A 13,617-nucleotide genomic window follows, 5' to 3' on the forward strand; every position below is an offset into this window, starting at 1 on the left:
AGCTTTGGAGGAAAGAAACAGAGCTGATTTGTAGGTAGATTTATTGCCCCAGTTGACTAGGTTTTGCTCTCTCTTGTGAGTTTTGACTAATTTTTTTTTCCAGCATCCACTAAACCAAGCCCAAGTATGTCTTATACCAATGAAAAAAAATCTCTCGGCTTTGGATCTTGACACCTCCCACCTTGGAGCTCCAGGAAATGGGAATCACTGGTTTGATTTTCCTGTTCTCACTGGAAACCCTCAGATCTTCCTAGTACTGAGTCAAAGCTGCCATCCTCGAGGGTTTAGTTTGAGTTCCTGGAGCTGCCTACCATTGTTGATCATCCACTTCTCTGTGATGAGCATTTGGTGATTATTCTCAGGACTTTGGCAACTCATCTTTCTTTTCCTTTCTTGGCAAGATTTTGTAATGTGTGTGTGGTTGAAAATGCTCCTAAGATGAGCCCTCCCAGAATCTGCCTCCCATTCCTATAAATTACTCTCAGGAGACTATTTGGTTGGTTACTACTGGCTTTCTTAAATTTTACTTTTTTCCCTAGTTTCTCTAGGTATTAAAGGAGGTTCTAAGATCTGTCCTGTTTTCTCATTTTTATAGTGAGGAATCTTCGCTGTCAAGTTCTTGCTGTCAAATTCTTTAAAATAATACATTGATTTGAATGGGCTGGTTTATACTTATTTAAAATGATTCAGTAACTAAAACTGGATGAGCACTCACAAGTCCAAAGAAATATGTTAGATCATATTTGTAGTTTCTGTCAAGAATACGTAAGCAGAATATGAGCTGATTAGTATTAGAGTATATTCATGTACTGAAATGTTTATACCAAATCTTCGAGAGTAGTGTCATAGTTAAAAGGCCACATGCCATTTCTAAATAATAATATTAAGGACACATGTCATTGACTGAATTCATTACTGACTTTTCTATTTTTTGACGTTATTTTAAGTATCAGAATTTTGATTTATTGATTTTATCTAATTCTTTTTTGCTCATCAATTTTAGTGTGTATCTTTGTTATTTATTCTTGGTACTTTTTTTTACTGCTTTGTTGTTCTTCTAGCTTTTGGAGTTGGAAGTTTAAATCAATTGTATTTTGAAAAAATTTTGTTGGAGTTCCCATCGTGGCTCAGTGATTAACAAACCTGACCATAGTATCCATGAGGACACAGGTTCAATCCCAGGCCTCACTCAGTGGGTTAAGGATTTAGCATTGCCGTGAGCTGTGGTGTAGGTCACAGACACAGCTCGGATCCTGAGTTGCTGTGGCTGTTATGTAGGCCATCAGATATAGCTCTGATATGACCCCTAGCCTGGGAACCTCCTTTTGTCATGAGTGTGGCCCCAAAAAGACAAAGGAAAAAAAAAGTTAAAATTCTTCTTTTAAACCTAGAGCCTTAAGTACATATCTTTCTAGTTTTTATGTGGGAGGACGCACATTAAGCACTTCTGTCATACCAAAGTATGAAGGTTGACTTGAGGACTTACTTGTGCAATTTTTTTGAGTTGCAAACTGAGCTAGCCTTTTTTTACAAGAGATATTATTTTTACTTGATAGATAACTGATAAACGAACTCTCTTATTAAGACTTGGGTAGAGTTATCCCTTGGTGTCCATGGGAAATTGGTGCCAAGATCTTCCTACCTCCTCCATAAATACTAAAATCTGCTTATACTAAAATCCCTTATTTAAAATGATGTATTATTTACATACAACCTATGCACATCCTCCCATGTACTTTAAATCACCTCTACATTACTTATAATACCCAATACAATGTTAATGCTATAAATACATGCCTGCATGTGGCAAATTCAAGTTTTGCTTTTTGGAATTGTCTGGAAAAAAAGTTTCTTAAATATGTTTGATCCTTGATTGGTTGACTCCATGGATGCAGAACCCATGGACACAGTGGGTTAATATATTCAGCTATTTTCTCAAAAATTAAAGTGAGCTTGTCACTTTAAGAAAACAATAGACAGTTGTTGTCAGTGATAAAATTCAGCTTCCAAGTAAAAATAAAATTTTAGAAAACGTGTATCCCTGAGTTGGACAGCATTTTAATATTTAGACTTTTTTGATAGTAGTGATAAATATGAATGTGCATATAAGATGCATGAATTGTGTCAACATTTCGAAGACCTATAAAACTCAGTAAACCAGTATTTTCTAAAATAAACAATATATGATACTACCATTTCAGCTAGAATTAAATGGTCCATTCAAGGTGCAAGATGGACTATTTTATTTTAAAGTAACTACAAAAAGTTCACTGATATGGTTTCAGATTCTCCATTTCCACTAATCTTAAAGAAACTCCCACTTTTCTCAGAGTTCCCATTGTGGCTAAGAGGGCTGAGAACCTGACTCGTATCCACAAGGATGTGGGTACAGTCCCTGGCCCACTCAGTGGGTTAAAGATCAGGCATTGTCGAGAGCTGCAGTGTAGGTCGCAGATGTGGCTGAGATCCTGCATTGCTGTGGCTGGGTGTAGGCCAGCAGCTACAGCTCTGATTCAACCTCTAGCATAGCAACTTTCATATGCTGCAGGTGCAGCCCTAAAAAACAAAAACAAAAACAAAAATCTCCCACAAGTTTTAATGTAGTATCAAAGACTGTCTAAAACTATCTGAAAAGGATAATAAAATTCTCCTTTATTTTCTACCTATATACATCTGTGTGAGACTCTCATACATTTCAACTAAACATCTTGAACTGGATTTAATGCAGAAACAGTATGAGAATCCAGGTGTCGTCCATGAAGCCAAGCTTTCATGAAATTTGAAAAAATATCAAGTAGCATCCCCACTATTTTTTTTGTTTTGGAAAATATGGTTATTTTTTATTAAAATACTTATAGGTATATTATTAACTTTTTAACTGAATCAATCAATAAGTATTTTAAATATCTAATTTTACTTTTCAATTAGAAAATTTAAATCACTAATATTGATAAGCGTAATGTTCTTTGAGGGCCAACATTTTTTTAAGAATATAAAGAAATCTTGAGACCAAAACATTTGAGAACAAATTATCTATATCCATGTTAAAGACCTCCAATAGATTCCCATTGTTCTAAAGGCAAAAGACAATTTTTTAACCTTGTGCCAATTAGCAGTATGTTATAATCACATAGATATTTATTTAGTTCCTCAGTCTTTTTTGTGAACACGCTTTTCCCTTTCTTGAGAATGTTCTTCTCCATTTATTTCACCAAGTTAGTTTTTTTTATCCTTCTGGTTTCAGCTCAAGCAGCCCTTTCCTAGGCTTTCTTGTAACCACGCTCTTATACTCCAGAATCTTTACTCTCTTTCTAATTATACATTTAGTGATGAAACTATTTCATTGATGTATTTCTTCTCCATAAACAGAAAACCCATAAAACCAATAGGTATGCATACACTTAACATTGTATCCATTATTCCTAATAGAGTGCTTATCAGAGTCGGATGTGAAATTAAATAATTTTTGGTGAATGAAAAAATATCTTTTCTCAATAGAGAAAAGAGTAAATCAGTAGAGAATTTGATCTGGTATCAATAGCTTCTTCAGTAACATAAAGATCCAAGATAAACACTAGGAAAAAATACATGGAATTCATTTAAATCACTCATATTTTCCCTTGTGCAATTTTATTGCTCTGTATTCTTATTGGCTACCTCTTTTACAAAGAAAATAGAATAGAAGTAGATATATATATGAGGACATTTAGTTGTGTTCACAAGTGTTTTCAAGCAAGCCTAGTGGGCAATGACCAGTTGTTGGCAAACAACTTCTTATATCTCCCTTGACTTAGTATTTCCTATATATTAAAATTCTATTATTTTAATGTATGACTGTCTTCCTATAGTCTCCTATAATCTCTCATCTCTTACCTCTTTTGGCCTAAAAATCTACAGTTGAGTAATGCTTATCTATTTGCATTTCCTCCATACCTCTATTGTTACTATCTTATCATTGTATTTCACATATCTCATTGTAAGTATATAATTTATTGATCTCCCCATGAGACCTTTCACTCCTTAATGAGTTGGACTGTATTTTATTCACTTGTGTATCTTCAGGATGCAATAAGATTTTTAACACTTGATAAACAATAATTGAATTCATGAATTAATTATGTAATTAACCACTTAAAAGTGGCAGTACATATTCCTTAACTTTTTATTATATTGTTCCAGTTAAAACTCAGGTAATGGGAGAAATCAAGATTGCATTGAAGAAAGAAATGAAGACAGATGGTGAACAACTAATAGTTGAAATACTCCAATGCAGAAATATCACCTATAAATTTAAATCTCCTGACCACCTGCCAGGTATCTAATTTTATGATAATTACAAATATAATATATCTAGGAACTCCTTAGGAGTGTGTTCTAAATATTCTAGAGAATGCTAGCTAAATCTGGAACTGAATACTAAATATATATCTGAAAAAATATGAAATAATGAATTTATATAGGACAAGTTGATATTTTACTAGTTAAAAATTAGATTTTTCAACACACACGTAGAGCAATGTATTTGTTATAAACAAGAAAATATTTAACTTGCTAAGAAAATTGATGTGTATTTTAATTAGTCAATGTTGTCTGAAATGAATTGTTCATGGTCTCCTGGCTTATTATAAAAGGTAGAAGAGGGCTCTACATCTAATTCTTTCAAGAGAAAATTGTATTATTAATCAACACTGAACAAGCTGAATTCTTACTTTCAGATTTATATGTGAAAATATATGTGATGAACATCTCTACCCAAAAAAAGGTGATCAAGAAAAAAACAAGAGTATGTAGACATGATCGAGAGCCTTCATTCAATGAAACTTTCAGATTCAGCCTAAGTCCTGCTGGACACTCTCTTCAGGTAGCTCATACAGTTCCTATTTTAAAATTTTCGTTTATACTGTATTTATTTCCCATTTAGTTACTCAGTATTTACATTCCAATCATATACTCTGTGACATTTCACAAGTTAATTTTGAAAAGATATCTTCCCAGGGACCTGTTAAAATTCCACAGCCCACTCACCCCATCCAAGTGGCTACTGAGTCCCCTCTATTCTGCCTGCTTATTTTCTTTTACATGGATTTTTTTTTTCCATACTCAGTGCTAATACTCCTCTTTGGGTCCTCATCTTTGTGATGCAGTCATTTCAGTGGTATACCTGGCCTCCTTGCCGTCAATATCTTACCCTTTTATTTTCTTCTTTTCTTTTTTCTTTTTAGGCCCACACCCATGGCATGTGGAAGTTCCCAGGCTAGGGGTCTAATCAGATCTGCAGTTGCTAACCTACACAGCCACAGCAATATGGGATTCTTCACTGAGTGAGGACAGGGATTGAACCTGCATCCTCATGAATACTAGTAGGATTCTTTACTGCCGAGCCACAACAGGAATGCCTCTTAACCTTTTAATTCATTTTATCACACTGTCATCAGGAGTTTCTTTTCAAAATACTGGTGAGGTGTTATAGTGAAACCCTCTAATCATTCACCATTATTCCAACCCATTCAGAGTCCCCGAAGGTAAGTTTGAATTGTATTGATTTACTCACATCTCTCTGTATACTTTTCCACTTACTCTTTACTCCAGCCACACCAGAATCTTCAAATCAGTTTAAACCTCTGATTCTTTGTTCATATTTTCCTTCCCTTCAATACTCTCTTCTCCTCTCTTCATCTATCACAATATCCACATCTTTCAATTAAACTCAGCTCTTTACGATGACCGTGGGTGTAATTCATCACACCTTATTCCCATTATGTTTTGCTTATCCTATTAGGCCATTAATCCCAGTCTTATACAACAGTTTATATCTTTACTTGTTCCTGCTTCCCGCACTTTCAGCTTCTCTAGGGCAAGGCTTTATTTTCATTGCTTTTTGTTCTGCAACCTAGCACAAAGCTTGTACATAGTATATCTATCTCTCATAACATATCTATCTCTCATAGTAAATATAGAGACAGGAAATGAGAGAGGAAAAATGAGGAGGGAGAGAAGAGATGAAAAAATGTGGAAAGAGAAGACTATGGAACTGGCACTTGAATAAAGGCCTGGACTAGAAACCAATATAAGAGATACTGCAAATCAGAAACAGCATTGAGAGGATTAACTGACATTAGAGTTGAAGGCAATAAAAAAATTACAGGGTGCTGTGAAGTCTGTGTGAACAAGTGTGTCAGAAAACAGAGATTGAGTAGGGATGGAGAGAGAGAGGGATTACAACTTTGTCCGAAATGTGATCAATTTGATAAGAAGGCAGGATCAAAATTAAATATACAATTTGAAATACCAAAACATGAGGCTAGAAGAGATTAGTTAGATTTTGAAGTGAGAAAAATAAAAGTAAATTTTAGCCAGGAACAAAGACGAATTATTTGAAGGAGATTCTGAAAAGAAAGAGAGAAAAATTTCCAAGGATTAATAGAAGCCCCACCTCATATTCTCTACCTTTCTCTCAACTAATTCCTAAAAGAAAAACATTGCTTGAGTCAAATCCAATGAAATTTCAACTAATGTAAGTTCTACATATAACAAGAAACCAAACGTTGGAAGTGCATACAGTAGTAAAATCACCAGTAGGTTAAATGCTATTTAAAATCACTGTTATGTTCTATCTGCCTTGTAAACTCTTATTTACTCATTACCCAATTCTGTATTTGAGTTAATATTTCATAAATCAGTAAGACACATACATAGCAAAGTTCTTTGTGAAACTTTCCATCAGTTTAAGTATAAATCTACTTAGAATTAGCTGGGTATACATGTCTTATCTAGAATTCTCCTGTCTTTGCCTTTGGGAAATGTTGATGTGAATTAATTAATATTATGCAAACCTGTTGAGGATATCTTAGTTCTTAGTTCTTAGGAGTATGCCTGCTACTTCCTCTCACTCTTACCCTTTCTTGTTTGTGTTATTTCTTTGATGAGCAAATGTCCATAAAAAGAGTTTGAAACACACACACATGCACACACACACATGAATATATACATGTATATAATTTTGGCTATTTTTTCTAGATTTTACTTTTTTCCAATGGAGGGAAGTTTATGAAAAAGACCTTGATTGGCGAAGCCTGTATCTGGCTTGACAAAGTGGATCTCAGAAAAAGAATAGTCAACTGGCACAAACTTTTGGTCAGTCCTACTCAAACCCATTGAAGAAATGTATCTACTCAGGGTATAGAAAGTGCTTTAAATAATCTGAAATCAAGACTGTACTTGGATACTGTTGTTCTAAGCTATGTTTTCATGGGTAACCATGAGAGGGGGAACAAAAAGCAAAAACAATACTCAAAGCCTTGTAAATGTATTGTTGTGGAACACAGAACAATTCAAATGAAAAAGTTCATATATTGTAGGCAAAATGAAAAAGGAGTTCTGAAACCTTGGATTTCTTGTGGCTGTTAAGAAAAACAGACAGAGAAATCGTGATTACCTAATGCAAACATTTTTGGGTAGAGTTGAGCTATAGCCAACCAAAGGCCGAGGTTCAAAGATTAATATGGTTTCTCGTGCAGACAAAAGTAATCCTTTATGCAGAAGTTCTTGGCCGAAAGGAAAGAACTGATGTAACAGGTCTGTTTTCCAAAGTACAAAAGTGTCTCTTCTTCATCTTATCTTCTCAGACAACTAACTTTTTTGAGATTCTGATATAGGATCCAATTACAATACATTGCTAAGGCTAGAAGTAAGGAGGTTGTGTTTATAGGGAAAAGGGAACCAGAGATGCAGAAATTATAGCATTTAGACCCTATTGTACAGGTTTTCTCTATGTCTAAATGTTCTAAGGGTGAACAACACCAATTTTGGAATTCATGTTGTAAAAGCACATTTGTATAATTCGAAATAATGTATAGTGAAGATAATACAAAGTAGAAGTGGAATTACATTTCTCTAGAAATCAAGCCATGACTGGCTAATAAAAAAAGATTATTGCCCCACAAAATATTGGAATCTTGGTTGAAAACCTCAAAATCTCCATAATTTACCCTTAAGCCAAGACATTTTCAATCTACATACCAAAGGACATAGGTTAAATTGGTATGTTCTAGGAAGCATGATAACTTGTGCTTTGTGGAATTGCGAATAAATGTATTATTCCGCATTATTTTCTTTCTCTTGAACGATATATTGCCAGAGGGAAAGTTCTTCCTCTGGCAAACAAATCATATTAATCTATGACATTGATTAATTAAATTGTTATTGTTTCCTGCTCTTCTACAATTTTTTTTCTTTAATATAGTAACTGATCATAAGATGAAAACCCTGACTCCAAATTCAAGTTCTATTTTCCTACTTTAGTGACAATATCACAGTGATCAGATTCATCAATGTTGGGAAAATATGTGACAGTCAACAATATATTGAGGCAAAAATATACTTTGAGCTGTTTTGATAATATAGAATAAAAGGACCAATGCCTGAGTCATGAAAATGAAGCATCCTCTTCCCCCTCAACCAACAACATAAACAAAGGAAGTAACATGGAATTACAGGTAGATGCATTCAGCTGGGAATAAAAGCCTGGCTTCCAGTCTTGGTTCTGCCAATGACTAACTATGTCACCTTGCACATGTCACTTAAACTCAAATTCCCTCAGTTTTCTTATTTGTAGGAAAAAATACTTACATATTTCTAGCCTTCCTAGTGGGATGTTAGAATGATCAAACTCAGTGATCTGTGAGAGACTTTGAAAGCACATTTCCAAATGTAGTTTTATACGTGTTTGGAATAAGTATTACGCAGTTTTTAAGTTCCTAAATTTTATATGTGAAACAGCCTCTTCCCAACAAATGGCAAGCCCCAACATGGATAAAAGAAGTATATTAGCTCCGAACTATTTTTTTTCTTTAATATATAAACATTCATTTAACCTGAAAAAGCTAAAAAAATTCAATGAAAATTACTTCCAAATTGGGTTATCATAAATTAAATAAATTATCCCAATCTTAGCCTATTCCTATATCCTACCGAAAATAAATTAAATAAATTGCTTCTCAGAGGATTCTGAGTTTAAAAGCTCCTTCTTTATTCAAAGGTTAGGTTTTCATAGGATTGAGGAAATTATCCAAACATATTGGTCAGATATTGAATTTTCTCATTTTTAAAGCAAAACCTACTTTAAATCTGAGAGGAATTTATCAAATCTAAGACATTAAAAATAATTTCTAATAAATCCCAGGTTCTATATCTTTATTATATTCATAAAGGAATACAAACACCCTCCTTTCTGCTCTAAGAAAGGTAGCAGATACTTTTCTTCCCTCTATTTTTGAATCCTCTCTCCCCAACGACGTAGCATCATTTATCATTGATATTGCTGTTAAATGAGCATGTGGTGAAGGGATCACTACGTATTTAATATTGCTAGGATTTTATTTTTAGAGACAACCAGATCTGCTGATGGTTGCCATAGATATTTCCAGCAGAATTTAGCACTTTAGGAAGCTTTTAATCATCACTCTTAATTGGGGAAGAAGAGGGTTCAGGAAGAACTTCTTCTGACATAAACAAGCTCTGCTGTTTGTGCTTAAAAGGAGACTCTGGCTCACCATGGTTCCTCTTAGGCAGCCACTTACATCCGGAGGTGTACATGAGAGGTTTGTGACCAGTTAGCTGACTTCATTCCAGTCGCAATTTCTTTTAGAATACACAAAAGGAGGTGCCACCAACACAAAGATCATACCTTGGTAGCTATTTGACCTGAGAGAGTAGGCCTCTTTCCATTATAGGTGCCTCTCTATTCCTAGAACTGGTGATGGGGCCAGGCTAGTCAAGAGAGTTAATGACAGGGCTTCTTCTTGTGCACCAGCATCCCCTTTCAGAGAGCATAAGATCCTGCCAAGTGTGTCAAGTGTGCAGCTGACCAAACACCTAGGTTGTACTGGAATTATTCTATGCAACACTGATCCTTATCAGAATGCATTTCTTCTGACTGATGTTGATTACCCTTCTTACAACAAAACTATTTTTTTTTTAATTGCAAATAGGGCTCTTGGTATTTTTTACTTTTTTGTATATATCACAGCACATGATTTTCCACTTTTTATTTTACTTATTTAATCGAAATTAGCTTTTTTTTATTCTAATAGAGATAAAGTTTGTAATCTCTCAATAACACGTGATTAGTCCAATTACAGCACTTATACCTTGAAAAGCATCTTAATTTTTCCCACAATTTTACTGAGTCATCGGACAGTGGAGTTGTTTCCTGGTTTAAATTTCTGTCCTCAAGAAAATTTCAGTATAGAAGCAAAAGCACAGACTGAATTTTTGCAAAAGACAGGGATCTCTAGAATGGTCATTACAGATTATCTATGTCTGTAGATAATAGATACATAGATAACACTAGGAGAAAGAAGTTGGTGTTTCCCTGTTTTTACATAAGGTTAAGGAGATTTTGGTGACTCTGAACTCTTTATTTATGATTTCAGTTTAAGAGTATCTAAGACTAAGGGGAGTGATTTTTTTTTTGCTCCTTAATGTTGCCCATACTGTAATTAATCACACTAATAAATACGTATTTTCAGCATATCAGTGGATTTAATTTTGTGACTCACACACATTAAAATAGTCATACTGTGGGACTATTATAGCTGGTAACCAGCTGATACTGATTCTTATTATAGGAACGGTTGTGATGATCGTGGTGATAGAAGTAGTGAAATAGGTTGGTGGTAATGTGAAGTAAAATGAAATAATATACTTATTATATTGTGCCCAATTTATTAGAAATTATTTGATCAATGTTTCATTTCATTAAGATATCATAAAGATGTTTATAGTATTTTTTTACTTTATTTAAATCATAACTAACAATATTTTTAAAAACTTATTTTCATTGCTACAATGTCTAATATTCCAAAAGCAGCCGACTACAGCTATATATGTGTTTATAACTCTTTGTGTGACAGAGTGACTTTCCCTCTTTTTGAGACTGAAATGGAAGTAAAAGAAAGCTCAGTGAATAATTATGAGCTGTCTCTTTAATAATAACTTGCCTTTGATGTAATACAAGAATGAATGAGTGAAACGGATATTCTCATTGACTACGACACATTGATGTGTTCTCTATGTTCCATGTCGTTATTATTAAAGATACCCTTTAAATCAAAACCATTTAACCAAATGATTCCTTATCTGATAGGTAGGCTGAGAGCATTTTCTTAATTCGTTACCCTGTACATAACTATACATTTGGTAACCTAGACAAAGTTGAAATATTAATTTCCTGTGGCATTCAGCATGTGAATATGATTCTTGTTTGACTGTGTCTGTATATTTGTTGGTGATGTGCTCAGGTGCTCCCACTACCAATTAATGTGTGTTGATATCCTACAAAAACACATCTGATATTAAAGGAAATACATTTCTTTGAAAAAATAAAAACCTAATAAAATTGATTTCAAAATGAAAAGATAGAGTACTTGGAAATATGTCTTGTTTCTAACTATATGTTGCATGCTGTGTTGGTGATTTGCTAATGTGTTCTTTTTTTTTCCTGTTCTACCCAAATCTATATGGAAAAATCTAATGAACAAATACAAATTGTTGGGCTAAAGGTTGTATACATCAAAATTGTATTTAAAAAATGCTTGTAAACCTGTCTCGAGTTTTACTCCATGTAAAAATGTCTTGGTTTTGTGATTGTATACAATATGTATCTCAATAACTTATGCAAATTGTGCTGTATAAAGGCTGTGGCCTCAGCCTTACTAATAAATATTGAAAATGTCAAACTTTGACTTTTTGTGTCTATCAACTTGGTACTTAACCTAGAAATAGAACTTTCTGAAACATTTTCTCTGAAAATTATGTCATGAATACATTCACTCACAAAGTTTAAAAAACAACATGGATACAGAAAACAGAATTAAACAAATGCATAGCTGAAAAAAATTATTGTGTCAGACACTCTTATAACTACCATCCAGATCAAAATGTTGAATTTTAACACATTTTATATGTTTTAATTCATTCAAGTTTTTCTCTTATTAATCTTCTAATTTACCTTTTTTTGGCCAGTGGGTACCTCTTTGAGTGGCTTTACGTATATCTTATTTTATTTGATAACTTTTTATGGCAAGGATATAATACATCATTTCTTTAACCTTAAAACAGTATAGGAAATCTACTTAACTTGAATTTTTGCTTTTATTTTTCTTCTTATTTATCTCTATAAAATAATTAAATTTAGGAATGCATTGATGCTGATTGATCAACTTTAATATGCTATCCTTTCTTAACATTTTGCTAAGATTAAGGGTAATATCTAATATGTTTATGGTAAACTGTTTTTTCCATACACCCAGAGCAGCATGTGGAATTTCTGGGGCCAGGGATTGAACCTGCACCACAGCAGCAACCTGAGTCACTGAAGTGACAATGCCAGATCCTTAATCCACTGTGCCACCAGGGAACTCTCTATGGTAAAATTTTAAAAACATTCCTGGGACACTTTATGAAAATAATTCCAGATCTAAAAGGTTATAATTAGATAAATGATTAATGGGTTTTTGACTATTTATTATCTAGCACTTAAGAGCTGAATATGCCTCACATCTACAGTATAAAGATTTTGTAGGAAATTGAGCCAAAATAGTTCTCTATTAAAAGTAACAATAGAATGATTATTGAAAAATGTTGACATTTTTTTCTCTCTGTTCAACCCTCTCCAAATAAAAAATTATTTTTGAAATGTTATTTATTTTTAAATTGTATGTAATATGTTGTTTCATTGCTTGTAAAAATTAAGGAATGTGTCCATTAATTATTTAGTAAAAAAATGATACTCATCAATCTGATTCTTTGACAAGATCAGTAATATTAACAAGATGTGGCAATCAAAAGAGAAGTAAGATCAAGTTACCATTATCAGGTATGAGAAGTTAACATAGGCACCAATATCAAAAGCCAGAACTTCACAAATGCAATCTAACAATGTATAAATGTGGTAGACTCATAACCATGTTGCATTATCATAGTTACATAAGATTATTTCAATATTGGAAAGTGAATTCATGAAATCTATTGCATTAATATATTAAATTATAAAAATCATAAGATGGTGGAAAACATTTGGTAAAAAGCCAACACTTACTTTTTTTTTTCTTTTCTTTTTAAGGCTGCACCTGTGGCATATGAAGTTCTCAGGCTAGGGGTTGAATCAAAGCTACAGCTGCCGCCCTATACCCCAGACACAGCAATGTGGGATCCAAAAACCACCGCTCAAGGCAACGCTGGATCCTTAACCCACTGAACAAGTCCAGGGATCGAACCCTCATCTTCACGGATAGTAGTCAGGTTGGTTAACTGCTGAGCCATGCAGGGAACTCCCCAACATCTATTTCTAACAAAAACTTTATAGCACACTTGGAATGGAAGTGTACTTTTTAAATATAATGAATGTTATCTATCAAAAAAACCTTGCTGGTAAAAGAATTACAACCATTCTATTCAATACCTTTACTAGAGTGTCTAGCCATGTGTCAAGGCAAGAGAAATAAAATAAAATAAAACAAAATAAAGGAATAAAAAGTAGAAAGAGAGGAAAAAACTAATTATTTGTAGGATATATGTCTTTATGTGTAGGGAATCCAAAACAATCAAAAATTTGTC

The 13,617-nt window shown here is 33.5% G+C and overlaps 1 protein-coding gene across 13 annotated transcripts in view; it reads left to right on the plus strand.

The window, feature by feature from the left end:
* Nucleotides 1-11,738, plus strand: part of PCLO (piccolo presynaptic cytomatrix protein) — a 397,307-nt gene extending 385,569 nt beyond the window's left edge. For all 13 annotated transcript variants that reach the window (XM_084977292.1, XM_084977293.1, XM_084977296.1 and 10 more), the window contains 3 exons: nucleotides 4,180-4,314; nucleotides 4,716-4,861; nucleotides 7,018-11,738. In XM_084977292.1, the coding sequence (XP_084833418.1) occupies nucleotides 4,180-4,314; nucleotides 4,716-4,861; nucleotides 7,018-7,158 (422 nt within the window). In that variant the 3' untranslated portion in view covers nucleotides 7,159-11,738. The remainder of the gene's footprint in view (nucleotides 1-4,179; nucleotides 4,315-4,715; nucleotides 4,862-7,017) is intronic.
* Nucleotides 11,739-13,617: the final 1,879 nt, after the last annotated feature.

This window comes from Sus scrofa, chromosome 9, assembly GCF_054392235.1.
Source record: "Sus scrofa isolate SSC_HxYL_T2T_F1_AM1 chromosome 9, Sscrofa_HxYL_maternal_Yorkshire_Landrace_v2.0, whole genome shotgun sequence".
Classification (NCBI taxonomy): Eukaryota; Metazoa; Chordata; class Mammalia; order Artiodactyla; family Suidae; genus Sus; species Sus scrofa.